The sequence below is a fragment of the Cyprinus carpio genome, chromosome A9 (genome assembly GCF_018340385.1).
Source record: "Cyprinus carpio isolate SPL01 chromosome A9, ASM1834038v1, whole genome shotgun sequence".
Classification (NCBI taxonomy): Eukaryota; Metazoa; Chordata; class Actinopteri; order Cypriniformes; family Cyprinidae; genus Cyprinus; species Cyprinus carpio.
The window spans coordinates 6,673,864-6,701,471 of NC_056580.1; the positions used below are offsets into that span (position 1 = coordinate 6,673,864).

At 36.5% G+C, this 27,608-nt stretch overlaps 1 protein-coding gene across 3 annotated transcripts in view; it reads right to left on the reverse strand.

Moving 5' to 3' along the window:
* LOC109055252 (ecto-NOX disulfide-thiol exchanger 1) overlaps positions 1–27,608 on the reverse strand; it is an 85,251-nt gene that overhangs the window by 21,643 nt on the left and 36,000 nt on the right. For all 3 annotated transcript variants that reach the window (XM_042763299.1, XM_042763300.1, XM_042763301.1), the window contains exons 2-7: positions 15,120–15,249; positions 13,486–13,623; positions 7,763–7,930; positions 6,698–6,904; positions 5,676–5,909; positions 79–291 (exon numbers count right to left, since the gene is read on the reverse strand). In XM_042763299.1, the coding sequence (XP_042619233.1) occupies positions 79–291; positions 5,676–5,909; positions 6,698–6,904; positions 7,763–7,930; positions 13,486–13,623; positions 15,120–15,129 (970 nt within the window). In that variant the 5' untranslated portion in view covers positions 15,130–15,249. The remainder of the gene's footprint in view (positions 1–78; positions 292–5,675; positions 5,910–6,697; positions 6,905–7,762; positions 7,931–13,485; positions 13,624–15,119; positions 15,250–27,608) is intronic.

Sequence of the window (27,608 nt, forward strand, 5' to 3'; positions counted from 1 at the left end):
GGTTGTCATGGCAACACTAGATGAAAATCTCATAGTAACCAGTTGGGATACAAACAGTGAAGGCAGGAGGTATCTTACATTGTGTGAGAATGGCAAGCAGGGAATTCTTAAAGTGTTCTTTGGCCAGCTCCATCTCCTCTTCGTGCTGAGCTTTCTCGTTCATTAGGCGCCGCACGTGGCTGTTTGCTGACTGGATCATGGAGTAGAAATGATTCGCCGTGCGCCGGTTCACCTCGCCTCTGTCGATCCACGTGAACAGCACTGCCGATGCATCGCTGAACTTGTTGTCATCTGGAGAAATGAATGAGGAAAACTGTCATTTTCACTTCATCTAATCATGACAGAGACTGCTGTGACACTTACTTTGTGAGCTTAACAAGCCAGCATACAGTTTAAACTCCCTTACTTGAGAGCACTTCTTTTTTTTTAACTGTAAAGCATTCAAGTTACATATAATCTCTTACAAATAAATGTTCTCTATTGGTATCTCTGGTTACATTAAGAATCTTTAACATCTGTGGAGCCTTTCCATTGGACAAAAGGTCTTTACAGTAGAAAAAGGTCGTTTAGACTACTAAAATGATCTTCACACTGGGATAATAGGAAATAGATAATAGGAAAATAGTTCTTTTAAGAAATTTTTACAGAAAGGTTGTTGGGGAACCTGAAATAGTTGTTCTGTTGCATCGCTATGATGTGTCTGCTAAACCTTGACCTTGAGTCTCATATCAAATATGTATCTCATATCAATATATAAAATCTGGAAGCATGGTGCAGGTTGGCTGACAATAAATCAGCATGAAATGGAAATTCACCCTGTCTATTTTCTATTACTGTATATCTTAAATGATCTTATTATGAACAATTGATCCATATGTTTAATTTTTGACAGACTTCTCTCTGATGACATAGCTGGGTTGTCCGCTTAAACCCCGGGCCTTTCTTACAATCAAGCAAGTTCACATTCAGATCTCTATCCAATAAACAACCGATGCATAGAACTAAGTTTCTGATAATCTGTTTCACTATACTGTATGTGCAACTTTAAATTGCACTGATTTTATATGTACATTTTCCACAGTTTTTCATAAAAAAAATATATTATATGTCTTTAGAAGACTGAAATATAGTGTCCGAGTTATATGTACTACTGTTACGGTGCTTTTATGGGTTTGGAACAATATGAGGCTGCTTAAATATATATTTTAAATATACCTTTCAGGCTGTTCTTTCTTAGCCTTACAGTTCCATCTATACATATATCCAACCATTCATACTGTATATCCTGTCTAGTAACCACACCAGCAGGTTCCTATAGCAACCACTAGAACACCCTAGCAACATACAGTAGTTTTAAAATTCTAATCTCTTCTCAGACTACGTAAGGCCTACATCCCCTTTACACTTCAAAATCTATCTTTCCCAGATTTCCCAGATGTACAAACCTCATAACCTTCAAACTCTGAATCTCTTTCCAAACTGCTCAAGCAATCAGTACACAAGACTTGTAACCTTCACGTTACTACACTTTCAGACAAGACTTGTCTTGACATGCGTTCCTTTTTAAGATAAGAAAGAAATGATAGTGAGATCGGGATTGGACCCTACGGTTCTAACATTAGGGCCTAATTTAAAGACTCTTTCCCTGCATTGTCTTTTTCTATTGGACAAGAACATCATCTCATCAGTGTGTTCAGTCACGGCTCGGGAATCAGTAACTAACCCTGCATTTTTCCTGTCTAAACATGACGTGTAATTTCAGCCTGAGTAGCTGAGACATGAGGCATTGAGTGTGGCCTTTCCCAAGCTTCAGTAATCTGCTCCCTGTGGACCTGTGTGAAATACATTACTGAAATTGGAAGAATAATTGAATTTTGCCACAAAGTCAGTGCAGTAGGGCTGGCAGTAAATTCGATCCCTCCCTTAATGAGATCCTGTGCACAGAATCAGCATCATTCCCTGCGTCTGTGCACTTTTCACCAGACTGTTATTGCTTCATCTCACCACAGTGTAACCGATTTCAAGCCAACCTGGAGAATGACATCACAAGAGATGTGTCAATTATACTGAACCTCCATATTCCAGGCCCTTAAAACATGTGCCCGACTCATTTAATTAGAATTTTAGATTCAATGTCTGTTTTAGTCCTTTTTTCAATTAAATAGATGTTAGTGACTCTGAGCGATTGAGATCAAGAGCAGGTATGTTATTAATGTGGCACTTGAACTTCCCAGCTAATTAAAGGAAACTGAATTCTCCCAACCCTCAGGCAAAAATGTCATCTGACGAGAATAAAAATCATTTCCACAGTCAAATGAGCTTGCTCTGCCAGTCTCACGTCTAATGAGAGGCTCCACAAGCAATGCAAATGTGAAATCTCCACACGCTCCCTCAAAATCCCCAGCATTCAGTCATCCGACCTCTCCGTAACTCAGACATTATGTAAGCCGCCACGCTACTGCCAATTCAGTCAGCGTCAGTTATGGTCGGGAAATTAGCTTTGTTTTAAACATCGTTCATATTAATTTTTCCATGAAAGCGTAATGTGGCAATAAGCATTTACTTGCCAGAAAGCATTAACCAGGGGCTGTTTGAAAGAATAGCATTAAAGTGATTCCAAATGCAAGAGACAGAAAGCAGCAATGGATAGAATTAAGAGTCAATATGTTCAAAAAAGAGCTGAAAAATGGCCAGATTTGAGGATGAGGGAAACAATGCATTTATATTAAAAAGGGCTTTTTAATGTACATCTACACTCTTACACTACGGTATTTTTTAGCTGTTGAACATTTTTTGGTGTTCTATGCAAATTCTGTAAAAAATAACTAACTAACTAACTAAATAAATAAATAAATAAATAACACTTTATATTACTTGTCCACCATAAATGTCCAATATGGTGTATACTGAACATGGATCACAAGTGAACTCTTCCATTTCTGTTCTTTTTTTTCCATAATGTCATTTTCTGTTACATTTATGAACATTATATGGGCATTTTTTGACAGAAATTACATTTTAAACATTTGTTTGGTACGATTCAGGGACATTCGTCAATTGTGCAAAACAGCTCTGGAAAGAATTAGACCAATTAAAAATTCTCAGTTTTCATGTTGTGATTGAAAATCAGGGTTATTCCTCCAAATATTGATCCTCTGAAGTTAAAACATTGGTATTGTGTTGTCTAGAAATCAATATAAACATCTGAAAACATGGCATCTTTTTTGTTAATTTGACCAATTGTCAAAAAATGCTCTAAAGGACAACATTTTTATTTAAAATTTGGATGTAATGTCATCAGTAGTTTACAGAATAAAACAAAAATTATGTTTTACTCAAACACGTCACTATAAACCATAAATCCAGTGAAACTGTGAATTTTCAAGAATTTTCTAAATTTCAGAGCTGTGTATCATTTTATAGATTTTTACTAGATACTGTTTTTTGTAAAATGTAATAATTTCTATTTTTTATGATGGATTTTCATATTTTAAGTTTGAAAATATGGGTCTAAGGAAGAATAATAAAACCAGGTTAATAGGGTAACAGAGTAAAGCAATAAAATCTATACATAAAAATTTTAATAATAATAATAATGAAAATCAGTTGCACAAATGTGCCTAAAAACATCTTGAACACAAATTCCAATGTTCATTTGCATTCTGCTGGTGCTTAAACCGCTAGCTGTGGTCGATAAATATTTGTAGCATAATTGCTTGAGTTTAAACAGTTTTTGCTGAAGAGGCAATTGGATGTCAGTCATGAGCAGAACTGTGCCAGACACCAGAATATTGAGGCCCCATTTGAGATGTTTTGTCTGTTGCCTCCTGGGCTCAATAAACATGAGAACATACAGACAGAGCTGGGGATGCGACACGCAGGGAGAATGGGAAGTGCTTGACATGGGAAGTGCTGTGATTGCTGATGAGGTGGAGGCTGCAGTCAAGTCCCCATCATCAAAATGAAAGCAGTCTCTCCAGAGAGACAAGAGCTCAGAGAGGCATGGAAGCCACTGCAGCCAGCACAACTCAACCATCACTACCTTCCCGGAGCCGCTAGCTGTAATCAAATCACAGCATGGGAAAACACCTGTCAGCCAGAAACCAGCTCTGAAATTAAAACATGAAAGGTGACGTTTCAAATATGTGTGAATGTCAAAGGGGTGTGATGGATTGGTGTAACTCTAAGGTGGAAACACAGCATGTGGCACCTTGAAAATGATCCTGTATATTGAAATTTTGACATATTGCATGAAAACCTCTCTAGATTCAGAAATAAACATGGATAAATATTTTAAACCTCACATTAACTATTCTTGTAAAAAAAAAAAATAACCCTACCATAACAAAACAAAAAAACAAAGTAAAACTTCTGTCCTTTAACACAACAAAACAAAACAAAACAAAACAAAACAAAAAAAGTCCCCTAACAAAACAAAACAAAAAACAAAGCAAAAAACAAACAAACACACACACAAAAAACAATCAGTCCCCTAACAAAACAAAACAAAAAACAAAGCAAAAAACAAACAAAAAATAAAAACAACAACAGTCCCCAATAACAAAACACAAAGCCAAAAATCAGTCCCTTAACACAACAAAACAAAACAAAATAAAACAAAACAAAAATCAGTCCCCTAACGAAACAAAACAAAAACAAAGCAAAAAAAAAAAAAAAAAAAAAACACACACACAAAAAAACAATCAGTCCCCTAACAAAACAAGATAAGATAAAAAGGGGGAGATCAGCCTCTAACAAACAAAACATAAAATAAAACACAGAAAATCAGCCTCCTAACAAAATAAAACAAAAAAACTAAACAAAAATAGAATAAATAAATAAATAAAACAAAAAAATGAGCCCCCTAACAAGAAAAATACAGAAATAAATAGACAATAATTACATTAAATAAGAGAAAATGGGATATTACTGTACTGCAAGTCTCACACGTCTCCGATACAGAAAAAAATATGAAATGATCTCAGCTGCTATCCACAGCTTTATACTTTTACATCATGTCAACAATTTTTGGAGAAACATTTGATACAAAGCTGAAACTCAGATGAGACCACGGTGAAAGTGCAGGAGGTCTCCACTGCTATGACAGAGCAATTTATGAACAAACTTTTGCACACTATCCGATTTCTAGACTAAAATCAAGCAAAACCAATTTTAAGCAAATTTAAACACCCTAAAAGCAAATGAAAACTACTGTATTTAGCCAACCTTGGAAACCCTTTGGCTTTCCAGAAGCCTGGTACTGAGTGTTCACTTGACTGGCAATCATTGGTCTCACTGAAGCTGATGAATGGAACTAGCTGATCATATAAACACACCAGTCTCACAGAATAAACAACAGCTGGGGCTGTTCGGCTGGCAGCTGCAGACGGGAAAGAGAACCAAAGCATAAAAGAGCCTCAAAACTATGTAGCCACTCATTAATGTCTATCACATCATCAGAGATCAGTTGAGGACAGCTGCAAAACGTCTGAAGGAAGACAGACCTGGCGGTGTAGGTCATCTTACCACATTCTGCCTTTATTAGAAGCATAAAAGTTCTGCCTTGAAGCTTTTTCTAAGAACCCAAATTTCTCTGGGCATTACATTAATGATGACAAATCTGTGCTTTAAAGGCTAGATGAGATCATGGCACCACAGTCTGTGGGAAAGCTTACCTTTCAGTTTCTCAGCCAAAAGAGCTGCTTCATGCTCAGAGAAGTGCATTATGGGAGGAGGTGATGGAGGTCTCAGCCAGTCCTCCTGGATTTTCCGTCGGTGCCGCTCCTCTCGTGCCAGCAATCTTTGTTTGCACTCCCACTCATACAAGTCATCTCTCGCCTGAGCAAAATCTACATGTATGCGGCCCGAATCCTTTTTATCAGTGCTGGAGCCAATGCGCATCCGATAGCCTAGGATAACAAACATTATTCAGCAAACAGAGCTCTCGTACAGGCTGCTTGCATTTATCAAATATCAGTGCACTAGAATCAACATATTGAATGTGAAATAGGATTTGCTCATTCTAAGATGTTCCTCCCTGCAACATAAAGCCACTGCTGAACAAAACAGTACAGCTGGGCATTAGCTTATGTTACGTGTGTGTTGCAGCATATGCATCAGTTGTTGCATATACGCTGGTACCTAGCTGATTGGAAGCTGAGTTAAGTTGGTCTTTTCAGCAAAGAAAAATGCAAGATGTATACTATGTTAACATTGATTATTATAAAACAAGAGAAACACACAAAAATTCTGGAAAAAAAAAAAAAAAACCTTCAGAGAGGTAAAGAAACAAAACAATGAGTTTCATAATGAAAAAAAAAAAAAAAACTTTTCTAAATAAAAAACAACAACACACTAGAGAGATAGAAAAAGTAATCAGTCCCCTAACAAAACAAACATTTACTTGTATACAGTAAATAAAAACACATCAGAAAGATAGAGAAACAAACAATAATTTCCCTAACGAAATGGAACATGAAAAATGAAACTAAACACAAAGACACACCAGAGAGGTAGAAAAAGTAATCAGTCCCCTAACAAAACAAAATAAATAAAAACACATCAGATAGGTAAAGAAACAAAACAATAAGGTCCCTAACAAAATGGAATAAAAAAAACAACACAACAGGAAAGCAAGCAAAACAAAACAAAACAAAAAAGCAAAAAAACAACAAAAAACAAACAAACAAAGACACACCAGAGAGGTAGAGGGCCTTGTCCACCATGAACTCCTCACTAAAACGAATGTGGCAGAAGTTTTTCTTGCTCTTGCGGATGGCGACAATTTCTCCACACTGGTCAAACACTTCTTTGATGATCTCCTCTGTTGCATTCTCTGGAAGGCCACCAACAAAAACTGTCTTGCACCCTGGAGGTCTCTCTCTGGTGGAGGGAGGAGGAAGGTCTGCACAATAAGAAGAAATAAAAAGAAAAACAAAAACAAACAATATAAACATGTAGCTTATTTTAGTTCCCCACACTCCACAACTTCAAAACAGGTATGAATTATATAAGTCTAAAATAATCATAAATTATAGTGACATTTATTATGAACAACATTTATTATAAAAAACAAATTTTACCGGCATGTGGGAAATGGAAAATACACAGAAACTTGGGCTCAGGTACCTCTGTAATTCAGTGCATATATAAATGTGTGTGCTTTTCGTGCATGTTTTGTAGGCTAATTGCATTATATAAGTCGCTTTGGAATACAAGTCACAGCAGGTTTCAGATGATTAAAAAAACAAGAATAAATTTTTTCTGGAATATTTTGTAAAATACAGTACATATAAAAGTGACAGGTTACCTTATATTGACATTACATTGCTGAATTATCATTAATTTACTTCCATTAACAAGAATAAGAATATGAATTTAATTTAATTAGATTCTTATGCAGTATGCAGACCATGTGGGTAAAGTTAACTATGTTTTAGAGTTCATATAGATTTATAGCATTTGGGACAAAAGCTCTACAGATTTAATAATTAATCTTTTTCTGATTTTCCACATTGGAGGATTTAATAAAAACAGTCCTGTGGTTGTTGCGATTTTAGTAACCATAAAACATTTGGCATAAAGTTACAGGTCATTCAGTGGAACATTTTACCACACAATTACAGGTCATTAAAAGTGGCACAGACTGTACTTCATATATTTTCCTGAACACAGCGCAGGTAAATAAGTGCAGGCTACATTCATTTGTGCGCCTGCTTTTATGGCGAAACCTCTAATAATTGTGCTGCTGTAAAATGCTTACTGGGATTCTGCGGGAACAGTGTGCAGCTCTTGCAGTGGATGATTTCCTTAATAACAGGGAGTTCTGCTGCCACAGGATGGGGCTGGACCAGACTGATGCCAGCCATCATGGGGTTTATCGGGGTGATGATGCCAAGGTTGGGGTCAAAACCCTGTATACAGATGGAGTCTGGTGAGAGAAACAGAAAAAGTCCTAAATGCACTCATTGATTTGGACCTCGGCACTGGAACCATCTGAGCACAACCATAAAGAAGCTGGTGAAAGACCAGCGGAGATGAGAAGAGACCAGGTCACTGCTCTCGCTACAGACAACAAAACGCAGAAAATCTACTAAAGATTAGTTTCTTCTTCAATGAGCTTTTATCACACTAAGCTGTACAGGATCTGAGACTGGAACGCATTGGATTTGTGCAGTAAACCATGTGCACTGTAAACCATGACAGAAGTCATATACCTGCATGCACACTTTTACTGTATATACATGTTTTATGACAGGGCTACTGTATATGATAGAGAAAACAAATAAATCTGTTCAGTATCAAAATTTGACTTAGTTCACATGCAGTCACTCGTTTTATTGCTTAAAACTAATCTTTGATAATAAAAAAGGAATATATTTTTTAATGGCTTAAAATGGCTTCAATATAACACCCGTACCTCATTTATTATATACCATGAATATGCAAATAGGTCCCCACTTCCACTGAATCACAGCAGCTCGAACTACCTGCTTCACATTTACTTTAGGCTTTCATATGATTATGCTTTATGTCTGCTTTAAACACAACCATGTATGACACACAATCAGATTTTGTAAAGCAGCCTGTTTAATAACAATTGTCTTAGTGTCTTGATCGTGTTGAAGGACTAGGACACATAAGAAGCTAATCTTAAACCTCTGTTCTAAAACTGTTAGGGTTCAAATTCAGCAGTTACAAAATCTAAAACGTCATATTAACACTCAAAAGTGAGATTGTTGAGAGCTTGCTTTTGAAAATCTGTATCTAAAAAGTGCTTCCACTACTACATTGTAAAACAATATATATAATGGTCATTAAAAAAAAGAAATGTTGACACATCTATAAAAATGAGAAAATATGTTTTGTCTTACTAATAAGGCCTCTTAACTAATAAGGCCATGTTCAGTTCATTATAATTACTGTGCTGAGTCAACCACTTATAAGCACTCAGTAATTTGTTCTCATTAAATCAGCTTGACATACAGAGAAATTAATAACACTGTGTATTATGTAAAATGTTTCAAATTTTCACTCACATGAGATGAAGATTCCAGTCATGATAGTGGCCTAATAATGTGTTTTTACTTGTTTTTTTTTTTGTTTGTTTTTTTAACACATGCACACAACTCCATTCCATCAATTAACATATTGTGAAGTGACAAGCAGCTGCATGTTTGTAAGAAACAAATGCATAATTAAGGCTTCTTAACTTTAAATCGTCACTCCTAGACAAAATACCAGTTCATAATGCATTATAACCCTTCCTCCAGTGAAAAGGTCCATACCTGTTGTCCTCTCCCATCAACATTCACCAGCATATTTGTTTACAACTGTTTTGGTTTAATATAGATTTAATATAGTTTGATGTGTTAATAGCTTGTAGTGCAATTTGAGCTTATTTAAATTAAAATTTTAAGTAGCTTGTAGCTTTTTAAACATATTTTCACCAACACCGCTCTCTTAAACATTATTCAGTTACTGAGAGTTTAGTATTTTCACATTGTTGTAATATTTCAACCTTAATCAGGACAATTCCTGCTTACTTTGTCCTGTAGTGACATAATACAGTGGAGAACACTAAATCTAACACAAGATGCTTGAACTGGAAGAAAATCTTGAATCCCTTGCTGGGAAAAGAGATGATGAAAATTATGATCCATAAATCTCCTAGCGGCTGCAATCATGCAAAACGCATTGGGAGATCCATGCAAAAACCCAAATCAAAATGTAAACAGGTAAATTACACACACGCCTTCACATTTATCGTTTCTTAATGTTGTTTTTCTTCAGTCAGAATGATTCAAGGACTACTCAATGCTTTGCCTCACAGCTCTTGTTTCTTTTCCAAAAACCTATTTCAGGTTTTATATGTCGTTATTATCTGCTTTCCATTAAAATTGGATTCGCTACGAAGTCAGCAGCTTGCAAAACATTTAGTTCCTACAGGACGCAGCTGCTCATCATTTCAGAGGTGAGACGGCATTAATCAGAGCCCATCACAAACACCATTGCTAAATGCAAAGCGCCAGCCCCTGCAGCCTCAGGCCTTGCAGTCCAAATATATAATCTGCAAGGATATTTGTCTCAGTTGTTTTTAACAGTCTCGCTTTTTTGGGAGCTTGAAAGATTTCCAGTCATTGCTCACCATATGCATAATTATCCAAAGCACCCGAAATGACAGTGAATAACTCTAGCAGCACTGAGTCACACGACAAACCTACATTTAACATGTACTGCTCAGGTTCTATTAAAACTGAAGCTATTTGGTGTGTACATTAAGGCTGCACAATTTGGTGGGAGGGGGTTAATAATACTGTGATTACATTTAAAGAAGAAAAAAAACTTTCAAATTTGCTGTGCCTTTTTGTAGGGCTACACAATTTGGCCAGCTATAATCACAATAAAAACAAAAACAACAACAATAAATATGATCATAATGATACTATAAAATAATAATAATAAGCATTATTATTATTATTATATTTTTTAAAGCTCCAAATTTGCTGTGCTTTTTTGTAGGGTTGCAAAAAATTTGACCAATTATAATTAAAATAGCAACAACAACAACAATAATAGTAGTACTGTGAAGTTATTATTATTATTAAATTTATATTGTAACAAAAATTAGAAATATTACTGTTGTAATATTTCACTGTAAAAAATTAATAAAAATTACTAAAATTACAATACTAATTTTCATGGATTTCTTAATTTCTTCATTTTCAAATGCTAAATCAACAATTTAACACTTCACTCTGAAACACGCAGTGGATATGCACTTTTCCAAAATAAATAAATAAACACTCATTGGCTGTATTCACATACATATTTCTAGGTAGTGCTTCCGTAAACAGCACTCAGGAAGACTTTCTTTGTCATTACAGTGCAATAGTTAAATAGGTCATTGCAAAAACACACAACTGTTACCATTTCAGATCCCAATCTTACATTCTTCTTCTTCTTCTAAGCCACTTAAAGCAGCCTTGGTGAATTTTGTGTAAATCTGTGCATTCATACATTCAGGGCTTACATCATTTCTGAACCCAAATCTCCCAGCATGCTCTGTGTAAAACTCTCACAATGGAGCCGCAACAAAAGCAACTCCTATTTGCTATAAAATCGTCTATGTTTAGAGTACTATTCATTGTTGTGCTTCATCACTCCAGCGGGATAAAGCCATCTGAAAAAAAGAAAAAAAAAAGTTCTCACAAAGCATGTCTTCTAATGAGCTGGTGCAAATAAACATTTATAATCAATAGAAAATGTGCTGAAATACTGAGAATGAAACTGCCTGCGAGGACAAATTGTGCGAGTGGGCATCTGCTCTGCGAGCAGCAAATTTATGAGCAGATATGGGACAAAATAGAAGCTGTGTGTGTGTCATAAGCAATATGTGTGATGTTGACGTGTGCCTGGAAACATGCTGAGGGAAATTAAAACAAAGCTCAGAGGTTATTTCAGCATAATCTGTTATATTCGACAGAAACCAGGCAAATATTTTCCAATCATTCCTTTGGAGTTGGAATTTCTGACAGTGTCATTATAGTCATTATAGCCAGAGACGAACCAGCTTGTTTTTTTCTCAAAGGGCCAGCATTTGTGCTAGTGTGACAAAATCCTCTTTCAGGTATCTAGAGGCATATCGCTGGAAGCCTGCATGTACTGTACTACACGTGTGAAAGAAGCAAAGAAAGGATGAAAGAGGATACAGTATATAAAGTCCTTGCTGGAAGTGTTTCTTTCAGCTTTGGCGTATTACCAGAGGCTTTAGCTCAGAAGCTGAAGATAATAGTTTTAATATTCATTCTTAGATGATTTCTGAAATCAACCAAGAACAACAATTTTTTTTATATATGCAAGTCAAATGACTTGTGCCTTCCCAAATTCTCATAAATAATCATGATCTGAAATATCAGCTCATGCATTTTAATCTTGAGCCTAATTTGTCTCAATCCACGGCTTCCCTAGCGTGATAGTAATTAGGATCCAAGCCAAGGATAGACTTTATTTGTCTGAACAACTGACATGTGCTGGGGAATAGTTAACAAAAAAGTAGCAATGCTACTAACTGTTTTAGTTTTATATGATTCAAAATGTAGTTTTTCTAGTAACAAGCTACTTGTATATATGCTACTCATAATCATATGTTTGAAAGACATTTATATTATGAAATTATTTAAATTGATTTTATTTATTAGAGATGCATCAAATTGATCAAAAGTGACAATAAAGTCATTTACAATGCTACAAAAATTTACTTCCTATTCATTGAAGGATACTGAAAAAAATACAATAGTTTCCACAAAAATATTAATCAGCAGAACAGTTTTCTACATTGATAAATAGGAAATATTTCTTGAGCAGCAAATCAACATATTAGAAAGACCATGTGAAACTGAAGACTGGAGTGCAATTATAGGAATACATTCAATTTTAAAATATTTTAAAATCAGTTATTTTTAATTATAATAATATTTGCACAATATTACTATTTTACTGTATTTTAGATCAAGTAAAAATAGCCTTGAAGAGCATAAGAGACCACTTTCAAAGACATCAAATAATCTTACTGAACCCTTTTGAATGGTAGTGCACATTTATTAATTTTGCAGACTGAATTACTTTTTTGAGGAGAGAAATATTGCACATTTCTATTGCAAGTAAGGTGAGAAATAATCAAACACGTATTGAGCAAAATATTTCCTGCTGTTTATTACTCTTTGTATATGTAGTATTAAGTATTAGTACTGTAGTTCTGATTTAATTATACACTGTTATGTATACACTGACTGTTCACCCTTGCTCAAATTATAAATTGTATCATTGGATAATAACATTTCGATATGAAGACATTTCTCACTTCGAAAGAGTAGCTTGACTTTAGTTTAACTACTTCCACTCCCATTCATGAGTGCTGTCAAAGCTAGAGAAGTGAATTGCCAGTGTATGGAGAAAACAAACTGTCAAGCACTCCAGTAGTATCCGCAGCTTATTTGAGATAACATCATATATATTACAGATTATTTCTGTGCAACTGGCATTTACAAAAGCAGCAGAGCTGTTATGATTGCAGATGGCAGCTGATGATCACTGGCCAATCACAGACAGCAATGAGGAAAACCGTCCATCTCTACAAAGCTTCAGTCAGCTGGGAGGATTGAGACCAGTGCCCAGAAAGCAGTGGGTGCCACCATCACACCAGGACATGAGTTTTTCAGAGCCGCAACAATCCAGTATCTCAGCTGAAGAATAAAGCTCAACAAACTGTAACATGCTTCAATATAATATCCAATGTGTAGTGTTGCTTCTAAAGGTCACATATTTGGCTGGAGAGGCTGGTGCCTGTGCTGCTTGCCAGAGGGAATATGGGAACCCCAGTTTAATATCTGCTTTTTATTCCCCCTGCCGTGAAAGGGAAGAGCAGGGAGAGCTGTGGATGAAACAGCAGGATTAGCACACTGGAGGGAGGGTGCAGGGCTTTACCTGATACCAGCTGCTGCCCGGTTAAGCCCATCGGCACAATGCCCAGGTTATTCATGGCAGTGGCCCAGGCGCCGGGATCGGCCACAGGAACGGTGATGTGGCTCTGCTCGGTTCCCAAACTGCCGATGCCGTCTGCTGCTGTAAAAAACAATACAGTCCATTAGGCCCTTATGCAAAATGACAAGTATCTTTAAAACACACACTGGCTAAACAGATGCACTGTCACTCAGCATAACGTGGCTGCTATGCTTTACATCAAAGGCTGGTTGCATCAGTTGTGTACAGATTATATCCTTCTCTAGTTCAGGAGTGTTCAGTTAAAGCTTCAAGAGGTCTAAATGTCACCTTCCCAGCAAAGGTCCAGACAATCATAACTTATACTGTTTCAGGAGCCAATATGGTGTGTGTGTGGTTATGAAAGGGAACCAGCAATGTGTGTTTCAGAAAGCTTGTTATAAATTTGCAAGTTGGCAGAAAAGTAAGAAATGGTAAATCCTAATTGCAAAACTACTGCTTGTGTCTAATTAGCATCTCAGATAGTAATTCTGAAATGCTATGAAAATTTCCTCTGCATGGGCTAATTTAGAATAAAAAACAACAACATATAACACAGAATGTTAGCATTGACACAATTGTATATAAGCCTATAGAGAGAAAAACAAACAACCAAATACAGTAATTTATTAGGCCAAAATCCAGAATGTCCAAGCTGGTTTTACAACTGTAAGTCATTTTAATGTGTAACAAATACAAATACGGTATTCGTAAATAACTGTATGTCATAACTTAACATTTAACAGAGAAAATGGACAATGCCCACCAGAGCCGAAAAGAGCACATGGGAGATTTCAATTGAGACTGGTGTTAGCATGTTGCTAAGCTAATAGCATGATACTCTAATGATATGAAGTATGCTAGCATGCACATAGTTTTAACTAGTTCCATCTATTTTTTGTTTCGAAATGTTTATGTTGCAGTAATGATTGAAATACACACAGTACCATTTAAATGTTTGGGGTCAGTATTCTCACCAAAGCTGCATTTTTTTTTTTTATCAGAAATACAGTAAAAACATTAATACTGTGAAATATTATTAACTATTTTCCATTCTCCAGTCTTCAGTTTCATACGATCCTTCGAAAATCATACCAATAATGCTGATTCACTGCTCAAGAAACATTAATTTTTAAAAAACAGTTCTGCTGCTTTGTATTTTGGTGGAAACTATGTTGCTTTTTTTTTTTTAGGATTCTTTGATGAATCGAAAGTTCAAAAGAACAGCATTTATTTACAATAAAATATTTTGTAACATTGTGTTTACGGGCACTTTTGATCAATTTAATGCATCCTTGCTGAATAAAGTATTTATTTCCTTTCAAAAAATCTCACTGACCCCAAACAATTATCTTGGATTTATTTTTTTCACTGAGCACGTTGCCTTCTCCACAAAGGACACATGCGAAGCTGCCCTAGAATCTCAGAAGACAGCATAATCATCCAGCCTACGTTTGGAACGGTTCTCACATCATTAGCGTGCCCATGATGCCTTAAAATGCTGCCCACGTAGGCAGCTCACTAGATTTTGGAAGCATGTGTAGAGGAGGTACTGCACATAATTAGAGAAGGTTAGTTACCGCTAGCCATGGCCTGTCGTCAGTGTTTGTTTCTGTGGGTGCCACTGCTGTCACAGAGCCCTTGCTCTTCCAAGACAGCCGGCCGGGGAGAACGAAGCTCTCAGGAACTCATCACAGCATTCAGAGAAACCTGTAGCACACACAAACGAGAGCTGAGATGGCATTCAGAGCACAGGCACACTTTTATTAGGACTATTTAATGCGTCTGAGGAAGGCCATTCTGTTCCCAGCGCTCCAGCCAAACGCACAGCTACAAATGCCTCCTCAGATAGAGCGAGGCTATAAATAGTTATGATAATCACTATAGGAGAAGTATCACAGTAACTCTTATTATCGGTTCCTAATGTGCGAACTCTTACCGTCACACCGGGTCCAATAGTTTCTACAGCTGTGGTAACAAGACTGCAGGAAATGCCTTCAAGGACGTGTATCTCCTTAAAGCCACTTGGAGACATTCTGTCAATGCATCTGCTCTAAATGACTTACAGCTGACCCATCAGTCTTCCATCAAAATGACACATGTCATCCGCTGATGGGTCACAGTGTGTGTGAGTGAGATCTGACCCCCTCCCGCCCGTGTTTCCCCCTGACAGATCACATCCCCTCCTCCTGCTCTCTCTATCCTCGTGAATTATATCATCCTGGAAATCAAAGTATGCGAGATGGGGCCATTAAGCTGTTTAATACTGGTTGGAATAATGGATCCCATACGCGGCGAAAGCGCAGTGCTCCGTCCCCAGCAGGGCTGTGAGAGTGAAGTATCATCAGTATGCCAAACTCGTACCTCTCTGCCACTCTAAACCACAGCACATTATTCAAATCTGACACGCGGATATCAACTTAGGAGCGATGCAATTCCCTTTAATTGAGAAACAATCATATCACAACTTTGATTAGGCACAGTGGTAATGTGTTTGCGTTTTATTTGCAGGAAATGGATATCTGGTGAAAAAGCGTGTGCATTTTAATTCCTTCGGAATAATGGCTGGCATCTCCGGTGGAAAAATATAGAGAATGAAAAACGTGTCAGGAGCTTCATGACGTGCAGTAGCGCTCAACACATTTAACCCTATAAAGCCTACTGTAGAATATTTGATACATACATTTCTAAGGCCTCTAAATTATCAAAATGATCAAAACTAAAAAGCATGATCCACATAATGCGCCTTCTGTCATCTGATTGATAGTTTATAATTTTCAGTAAATAAAAGTCTTTTTAGTATAATTATAAAAATGTTCCCCTTCAGGTCATGGTTCATGTATATTTCTGCTGTGAAATCTTTAATGATTTTTATAAAGAAGGCTGTAGAGGGTTAAAGTCTGCATGACATGAAAATTGACCGTATTTACTTTCTTAATGCATGCTTCTGGACTTATTGTGGATGACTCATAAGTGCATGTTAACATCTTCATAATATTGTCAAATTTAAAAAAAAATCATTCTGTCTGTGAAATCACTTTCCTATTCTTGTAACGCCAATTAACATGAACCAATCATAAGAAAATGGGGATTTAATCAATTCCTGATGCATAATGTCAAGTCCTGCTCATAAATGTGCCACATTAGAATAAGATTTTTTACCTCAATACATACATAAATACATAAAATGAGACAAATATTACTTTATGCGCTCAGACGTGTATTGCTCAGAAGTCAATTTTTCAAAGCTCATAAGGGACACAGAATGCAATTTTGCATTGTTTTTATGTCTCGTGTCTTTTGAAGCATGACACAGCTTTCTAAAAATGGGGCACTGAACATTTAAAAACTTCACCTTTGTCTTAGATGTTTGTGTTAAATTTCTTCAGGAAGAATAAAGAGACAAAACTGAGCAATTTGTTGAGATACGAGTATGGGAAGTTGTCTGAAAGGTGTGGTTGGTCATCAGTTTGTGTATAAATGTATGTTTTTGAACAACATTTTCAACATTCATAGGATTTAGACATGCCTTGTTGCCTTCCTACCACCATATGCATATTGCCTGCAGAAGCAGCATTTTTCTGTTTTCAAATGCAGCCAAGATCTCATTTGTGATTTTTCTTTCGTGTGGGTGAAACATCTAAAACACGCATAGGCCTACTAAGCAAGAGTTTAAGAGTATATCTCCCTCCCTCATCTCGATCCCACTGTGGGTAATCTGCCCTAAATGTGAAGGCAATGTAGCATCACAAACACAGCTCAATATAGCATCATCCCATCCCTCATAAGGTCCAGAAGACAGTGTGGGGTAAAGCATGGCCAGCAGAAACACAACCAGAACTGCCTAATCATCTCTCCTCGTATCAATCTGAGCTTCTCTCCCACTGGTCATTACCAACAAACCCCATGGACTCACTGCCCAAACCCGTCTGACTCACTTTCACATACCATGAAATATTTACACCACAACACATGTTGCTTTTATAATTCATGGACTCACTTGACATTTCTGAATCATTTAGGTGGCATCCACTTCCAAACAAGTGGGCCTTTTTGAATTTGGAGACTATTATGATTTAAATGTGAAAAAAAACAGAAAGGAAAGGGATCTTAAATGTGTTATGCATGTGCAAGAGGCTTGATAGTTTCCAAATGCTTCTCAGGAAGTAAAATTGATAAATTAATTTGATGTGAATTGATTTTTATTACTTTTAACTTTCAATTCCAGAAGATTCCACGTCAAGATCCAAAAGTTGTTTGTCTCTCAGCAGTATGTCAAGATCGATACGATTAGCTGGATTTGGTTTTGTGATGTGTTCTTTGGTAAATGAAAAGGTCCATTTTCGATTTCAGAGCCAGATTATGGATGGGGCAAGTGTTTCCAGGGCCTCTGACTGCCAGGGGCCTCAAACTGAGGAGCCTTCTGAAACCCAACTGCAACTTTATTCATCTTTTCTTATTATTTAGACATTATTTCACACAGCTGTGTGCTAAAGCTAACTTAAAGACAAAAGTCTGCACACTATGACTGCAAACAATATTCCCCTTAATTTATTAAGACATTCTCACAACGGTAATGTTTCAAGCCAGCCAGCTCTTCATTAGACCAATTATAAATGGATATAAAGCAGGCTGGTTAAAAAATTACCATTGTTAAAATCTCTTAATAAATCGAGGGGAATATTGTTTGCAGTCATGGGGGTGTTAACACACACCATTTTCAACTAAAATAGGGAAAACTTTTATGCATTTTGGCCATTTCTTTTACACAACAACGGGGACCTGAAAATGCAAACTTTTGAAAACAGGTTTCAAGGTGCACGCTTTTGAAAACGATACACTTATCGTCTCCAGGTAAACTACGAAAATTGCAATTTGTGAAAACAGTGATGTCTTGGACATGTGTTTTACATGTTCAGTCTATAGAAATAGTGACATCGCCAACTACTGGCCTGGCATGCACAATACAGCATTTTTAGTCGTTTATACAAATGGGTGTGCAGAGATGAAATAGTGCTGTAAGATCACATTTATTTGAATGAATGAATTATAACATTTATTTGAATTAATTATCGGGGAGGGGGGGTGTAAGTTGCGTGTGTGAATTACCTGCGTCTGTGTGTCTCTCTATACAATCAATGAAGCTGTGAGTTTAGTTACTTCAAAAAGTGTGATTTTACCCCCTCGTTGCTGAGAAAAACAATGTAGCGATCCAGTGTCTAAGCTATTTTATTAATAAAAGTCGCGGAGCAGCAGTGACAAGTTTCTATGCTCCTGAATATTTCTGTGTGTGTGTACCATGATCTCCAATCTCTCTCTAATATATATGTATTATTATTATTATTATTATTTTCATCTAAAATGAAGCGTTTTATGGTTATGTGCATGGCCTTTGGTACTTACATATTTATAATCAACAGTTCCATTGTTTTTAATTTAATTACATTGTTTAAAATGCTTTATGGAACTGTCAATCACTCTTTATTAATGATCTTACATACAGTGTTGTACCCTTTTTTTTTTTTTTTTTTTTGATGGCTTAAAAAGTAGGCAGCCTCTGTTGCACTCTACAAAAGCATTTTTAACAGTCTTGTTCCATTGTTCTTCTGTCTACATCCGTCTGACGGATCCAAAATGCCAAACATTCCACTTCTGAGAACATCATGAGTATGTGCTTTCAGGTATCCAGCATAAGGGTGATCTATTTATTCGCTTGAGGCCATGGAACAGATGATACACGTCCCACATGCTTCTAGTCGTAAGACCAAATGCATTCTATGCACATACCAGTTTAAAAAGCTCAGCACAGCATGCTGTACATCAGCAAACAGTCTCACCTACGCAGAACTTGCAAAAGATTGGGACTATATCAATGCTCCATAATAACCCACCCATGGTGTAGCTAATGTTTTGGTACAAACATATCATATGCTCAAGCTACAGCCTGCACACAACATCAGATTTATGGCAGAATCTAATGTGCATGCTAAATGACACTTGCACACTTTCCAGGCATAAATCCCAATGGAGGAATTCACTACTAAGAAACATTATATCGACCACAGACATTTGTAACTTTTTCCTCATAATTCTAACTTTATTTCTCAGAATTGTAAGTTTACATCAATTCTGATTTTTTTAATTTACACAGTTCTGACTTCTTTTATTAAATCAGGGTTTATTACACACAGTTCTGAATTCATTTCTTTATTTTATATTACTTTTGTATTTATTTTTGTACTTTATAATCATCAGTTTTATATTTTCCATTGTTTTTTTTCAGTTGCATAATTCGTAATGCTTTTCACTCATTATTAATTATGTTAAGTACACGGCGTTGTACCTTTTCCATTTGTTGTTAATTACGCACAGTTCTCACTTCACAGCTAACTGTGCAACATTATTTCTCGCAATGCAAATTTACATCTCACAATATGACTTTATATCTTAAAATTGTAAGAATTAAAGTCTGAACTGTACTGTAAACCCAATTCTGAAAAAAAAAGAAAGTCAGAATTGCGGTAAAACTTTAAGAAAAGAAACCTGAATTGTTTAATGTTAAATCAAAATTGTGAATAAACTTAGAATTGCGAGAAATAAATTCATAATTGTGAGATATAAAGTAACAATGACTTTTTTAATTTTTTAATTCCATGGGAGAAACAGGCTTCCATAGTAATGTGCCTTATACATATTCAAAATGAATTACAGTTTATACATGGAGGTACTCATTTTTATTCTACATTATTTTAAAATACATTAATTATCTTCAAAAAATAAGGTTTGATTACAGAACAGAGCTTAAAAATAATGACTGTTGTCAAACAAGTTTCTCAAACTGTTTGCCATTGGTCGGTGAGAGCCAATAGTCCCGCCCCTACACTCACACCATTGGTTAAGCCAGTGCTGCTGATGTGTTAGACTGATTAGAATGTATAAACAAAGAGAGCAACGCTTTTATAGCAGCACATACTGTAGTCACAATGTGTATGCTTTTTGGGTATATCAACCTACACACATCATCATCAACAAAAATTACACACATCATCTGTAAGTTAAACCTCTAGTTGTCATCTTTTGACTTCTTGCAGTGCTCTGGTTTTTCTTTTTGTTTTGCTAGTGGACTGAGATTAGCTGCATATATTATGTAGCACTCTGAGATACATAAGCAGAAGAGATCAATAGAAAGACTTGCACACTAACACCAGCACAATATCATTCATAGTGCAAATTGTTCCTAATAATATCATTAGCAAAACACCATTAAACCAAGGTCCGTTCATGGAGAAAAAACACATTTGGGAGGGGAAACGGGCAGAATTAATTTAAGCTTTTCACTGTCAACACCACACTGACTGGCTCAAAAAGCTCATTCCAGACACAGTTAGTCAACTGACATTCAAATAAGGGTTGTATTAAAAAACTAAGGCAACTGAGTACAAGCTTTTACAACAATTTCACTACCAGGAATTAACATCCATAATGCAACAGATTTTGGCCTTAAGCTGAAGCAGCATCAGAGCTCGTATCTGCAGCTCGGGGTGAATATGGCTACTTAGCTTGAATGAAATGGCGAACGCAACACTGCATCCGAACAAAAGGAGGTAATTCTCCATCTGCTCGTCCTGAACAGAGTCAGAGGAGCGCAAATGGCTGTACAGGAGAGGAGCTCCTAAGAACACTTACTGTATGGCTAGACCTCCGCCAACTGACTGAAGAGAACGCAAAGAGCTCACACTCTTAAACACACAGAGCAAAGACACTGACACCACAATCCAAGATGAAGCATGTGTACTAAAACTAAGCAACGACAGTAGCGTGTGACCAAAGACAGATGTTTACACTACGAGTGACAGTGTTTCTTTTGATTGCGGTTTCTAAAGCCTCTCTCTCCCTCCCACACTGTTCCTTGGAAGCATGCACACCTTTGCATTATCCTAATCCCATTAGTGAGATGAAAAAGCTGGAGAATCCCTCCGTATGTATTACAGAAATGTAATTCCAGTGAAGCACAGCTCTGATGGCTCTCCATAATCTTTTTAGTGCTGTTGGGTATGAGTGGTCATTGAGATGGGACTAAAGGCCGGTGGGAAACTAGTCCATGTTACATTTAAACGACATATGAGATCACTAATGGTACTTCCTGAAATGTGTAATTTTGTCAGAGCCATGTTTTGGCTCAGAGTATCAATTACTGATGACATAACTGCATTATCGCAATGTGCCTATTGTAAGTAATGTTGCTGCTATCAATACGTTTTTAATCAATCTTAACAAATGAAGTGTTGCACATTTTTTTGATTATTTTTGATTATTTCCAGGCCGGCAAGGAAAACAGAAAGCATCAATTTTTTGTGTGTGTTTTGGCTCTTCTTTGTATCAATGGCCCTAGACTGTATACTGACACCTACTGGCCTGGATGAATCAACTTTATATTTGAGCTATTTGCAGTCTTCTCATAAACTTCGATTTTTTTAAAATGTTGCATTAAAAACCTAATAACTGTAACTTACTTTACCATATATGATGGCTTAACATCGCGCTCTATATAATCTTACTGTAAAATACTGTCAAATTTATGGTTTTGCAAGCAAATCTATCTCTTCTCATTTTTTGTTATCATTAATGTACATTAGGGTGTTTTGTGTTACATTATTTAATTATTGATAATTGTACTGTATTAATGTCATGTGTGTTTCCCTGATGGTGTTTTTGTGTTTGTGTGTATGACCCTGTGCACCATCTATATACGAGTGGTGACAGTGTTTTATGTACAGGCCACTTACGATGAACTCTGATTCCAGCCAATATAGGTAGTTCAAGTAGATTGGTACAGTATATTAACGTCATATAATTTAATATAATTTAATGAAATATAAATGTATGGTGAATTTTTGACAACCACAACCATTTTTTTTACACTGAATAATAAAACAATTTAAACTCAAATCAATATATAAGCAAGTCAGTACTGCATAATGGTGTATTTTGTGATAATGACCAGCAGAAAGTGTATTATATAAATATGGAGGCAAAAAAATAGTTAACTAATAATAATGTAGCCACCAAAGTCAAAATATAAATGAATCCAGCCAAACTACACACTAAAACTGAAGCTCAGACACAAAAGATGAAAAACGATTGTCTTGGAAGATGTTTCTCTCACTTTGTTCAGCACATTTGTAGCTAAACAGGCAAGAAAAATGAGCAGTTGTCACCAGCGAGGACAAATGGGGTTGTGCTGGAGTTCGCTGTAGAGATATCTTTGCTTTTATTTTTCTGTGTGTAAAAATGAAAAAGCCTACCGTGACTGGCAGTTGATGCCAGAACAGAAGCCGAGAGCCATGTCTGATCCTCCCTGACTGGCCATTTCATCTCCCTACCCTACAACTTCCACCTAATTGGCATTCACTATGAAGCATATCCATGTCTTTCAGCTGCCCTCTATCCACTCTGTCGCACCAAGGTACATTCTGTATTTGTGTGTTAAAGCAGAACAGACATTCATCTGTGGATTATTTCTCCTTGTTCTCTCTCTGGACAGTGCCGGGCACATCACGGACAGCTCTGAGCTCAGTGTTATATGAAACCAGGCCTATGCATTTCTGTCACAAGTCTCTTATTTGAGGAAAAAGTCATTAGTCGGCCATTACTTTGCAAAGCTAATTAGTGTATCTGTAGTGCCTGCGGAAGTGTCCGGGAGGATTCAGAGCGCCTGTGGATAGCCGGCCTGCCACTGTCAGACCAGAACGCTTCTCAACTGTTAATGAAGACAAATGTGAGCGATTGTGTTTGCAGACACCCAACACAAAGGAGCATGCAACGGAAGTCAACTCCTCACATCTGCTTGCTCCCTTCCTCCAGCCTTTCAGACATGTTCCCTCACTTCCTGCTGCCATTCGGTCTGTCACATGCTATTATTCTTTCCCTGACCACTCACTCATTGTCTATTTCCATAAGAAAAGCACACTTTCTGTTCTATGATCTATGTATCGCTCCCTGAACAAGAAACTAATTCCAAAAAAAGAAGAAAAATATCCAAAAACACATACATGTCAACAAATCAAAATGGCAATACATTATAAATACAGCCATATGCATATGCTTTAACCAGAAACTGATTCTAAAGAAGAAGAGGAAGAGCGAATAATACAGGGTTGTCTACAAGACAGTGTATCATAATGGTAATGCATTTTATGTATCACTCTCTACAAAGCCACATAACTAATATCATTAGCCTTTGTGTTGCTAATAATGTATTGCTAGAGTTACACAAATCACATTCTGGTTCAACATTTCAGACAACTACCTTCTAAAAATCAACATCCTTAGGTAGAAACACTCATCTAATGATATAGAAAGCCCCACCCCACAGGTTGATGGGATTGGTTGCATGAGGGGCTTTCGCACCAGAGGAATGTATTTATAATTCCTATAATTATTGGCAGAAGAACCCAATTTTTGGGCATGTACGCACCACATAAACTGGGAACAACTGTTTTTATATCAATGCCATTCAGGGGTACTAAATTACCTCCTACTTCAGAGTAGGGTGTAACCCAGCACAACAGGAACTACCAGTGATGTCTATAATACATTTCAAACTTTTATAACATCTGGCTGGCAAATGAGACCATGGTAATGAGCAGTGGCTATTGAAACTGAGAGAGAGACTGCAAGAGGACAGAAATGCAGTGGGAAGTATGCATAAAAAAAATAAAACATCACTGCTGCCCACATCTTTCCAACTCTCTCAACTATATTATTCTCTCCTTTTCACATTCTGTGCAAAAACAAGCACAAGCCCTGTTGACATTGTGTCAAGAATGAACTTGACACAATGAGTTTGTGTGAGAACGACTGAGACCGACGTTGCAATATGTGATATGGGAGTTGTATAGAAATGTCACAGGCAGTCAACAGGAGCAGGGTCACCAATCACTCTCACTTGAATTGAAGTGTTTTAAATTCAAGTGCAGTTCTCCAATTTGAATCAAGGCGGCTAACAGGATGCAGAATTGTAATTTAAATACAGAATTCATAAAAATACTGTTTCACTAGGGATTAGCAATAAACATGCTAGAATTCATTCATATATATTTTTCCCTAGAAGTCTCTAATTTATCCCAAATTTTAATGTCTGTAGTTATCTTTAAAACGCTGTAATAAAACAAATCACTTGTCAAAATTAATTATATTTCTTTTAAGACCACTGAGACCACTCCAAAAATTATTCTAATATTTAGGCATTACTGGTCAAAATTAAATATTTCGCTAAACCTAAATACTGTCTTGATACTAAATTCCTCATCCTGTCATTCCAATTCAATATCCTGTTGATACAAACTCATTATCCAATTCTTACATTTTGCCCAACCTATGAAAGAAGACTACAGAGGAAAAGATAGATATTGTAGAAAAGAATTAAGGATTTATTCACCCAATTTTTTCATTTGTGGACACATTGCACTAAATCATTCCCTTGTTTTAGTTAAATTGTGGCCAGATTGTACTAATTCCTTCCCTCAAAATTTAGTTAAAGGGGTCATGACATGGGGGTTTTTTTTATTTTATTATTATGGTCCCCTAGGTGCAAATTATGATTACTGTAGTTTTTAAAAAAAAAAAACTGTTAAAAATGTACTTAGGACATTTTCCCACCCTGTCATTCTCAATTTGAAAACATCTGTTTTTGGGTTTTCCCCCTTTAAGAGTTCAGTGTTAACGCCCTTTATGATTGGCCGAATTGCCTATGGATCAATTTTGCCCAACCTATTTGTGAAAGAAGACTACAGAGTGATGCAAAGATGGATCTTGCAATGATAAAACCTTATATGTTTGAGCACATCTGAAATTTTCCTGTAGAACTCGCTAAGTCGACTGAACACTTATTCGCGACCGATACGAAATTAGTTCTTGTGCTGGAGGCGGTCATATGCAAATGGTTGGAACGTCACTTCGCACCGTGACGTCACTTCTTACCATGGATCCCGAGCTGTTTTTTAGAGCTTGATTAAATAAATGGCTCGTTTATAATGGGGAGGACGTCTTAGCTATGAAACTAGGATTGTACTAATTCCTTCCCTCATTTTAATTTAGTTAAATTACGGCCATGATTTAACTAAAATAAGGAAAAAAATTAAATTACGGCCATGATTTAACTAAAATGAGGGAACAAAGTAAGTTGTGGGAACAAATTCATAATTCGTGGCCACAATATCCTCTTGTTTTCTTTCTAGCATGTCATGTGTGAGGCTAAGTAAAAATGAGCGTGTTTTCAATAAAATGTCAATAAGTTTGAAATCCCCTTTGAAATCTCCAAAATCCAGTTGTTTCATGCCATTCCTGGAATGTTTTCTCAGTGTTTCGTCTGTGTGGAGTCTAGTGTGACACAACAGTAAAGACTAAAGTCATACTGCACTGCAGGTCACCAACTCAGCTCCTCAAAATGATGACAAGTCTTTTCTTTTTCCCACCCCTTTTCCCAGCGCTCCTCTCATCTGTCCATTCGCTCCATCTGTTGCCCCTGTCCGTTGACACCCACTGCTAAGGGTCGGCTCTTGGCTGAAGGTATAGTAGTATAGTATCACATGTCAGATCTTTGCAGGCCCAGCACCTGTGCACTCACGCACTCACGAAGAGAGCAAACCTTTGGGATTTGGCCCTGCATAGACAAGCTTTAATACTTGAGTCTGAGAGCATGTTAATCCATGTGCACATAAATTTAATGCGTGATAAATCCATATTTATGGGTCAACAGACCCAGCATGCATTAACACACTGCAGATTACATGTTTTGTATTTTGAAAGATATTTTAAAAGATTATCACCACTCATTTCCCTCTTCCCTTTTTAATATTATTTTCAGTTTCCTTTATGAGATGCCACAATGCAATATGTTGTTTTGAGTGTAGCATCTGCCAAGAGATTAAATACACATTTTTTATGCATATTGCCAACCTTTTCACCCTTTTTATTGATGGAGGCAATATAAAAAAATTAGATTTTTGTATTTTCTGAAAAAATCTGAGTGGTGCTTGCATTACCCACAATGCTAGGATGCTCTGAGTGTTTTTTATGAGTATCAATAATTGGATGCTAATTGGCTCAATGGTATTCTGGTCCCTATCCTATATAGTTTTTTTTTCACCTGATGGGCAATAAAATGGGCAAAAAAAAAAAAAAAAACACCACTGAATTAAATTGAAGAAAAACCGAGTCGTGTTACATTAAAAAATCTTTTCAAATTACAATGAAAAGAGTGAAAAAAAAAAATCTAATTCATTCAGTTTTTATGAGCAATGATATTCTGGTCCTTAGACACCCTATATACTAGATATTTTTACCTGGTGGGTGATAAAGTTAGCAAAAAAATATCTAATTTAATTGAATGGAAAATCTAATCATTGACATTAAAAAATACATTTAGATTACACTGGAAATAGGTTGAAAATCGAATAGCTTCACATCAGCCACATTTCTGCCAAATTTAGAGGGCATAAAAGGTTCACTGTCTATTGTAAATGGTATAGCGATGTATGTTGTCAGTTTCAAACCAAGAGGCTTTCTGTTCATCAACATGGCAAATCCACATGACCAACCTGAACCTGTTGCAAAGTCTGTCTGGGGAATCCTTTCTTCCTCACATAAAAAAATAAACAAATCAATCAATCAATTTTGCAACTGAATTTCATCTGTAAAAAATCAGCAAACAACAATAATTGTGACCGTACCTTTACACTAAAGGAGGAACTCAAACCCTTTTCACCCACACAAATGGTGAGGGAGGAATAAACTGTACCGTAATTAACTGTACTGTAAGTCACGCCTTCTCGTGAGGAGCACACTTTGTGTGATGCCTATGAAGTTGCGGCCTATGGAGAACATTACTTGAGGTTAGAATGCTGCCTTTGTAGGCAGAAAATAGCAAGGCTGTAAACATCACATAAACATCATCTGAAAACATCACATTCAGTTTGCACTTAAGTGTATTCCCTTCAAGCATATCATTTCTATAATAAGTACTATCTTCATATAAAGTATGCTGAAGTGTACTTTTTCACAAGGGC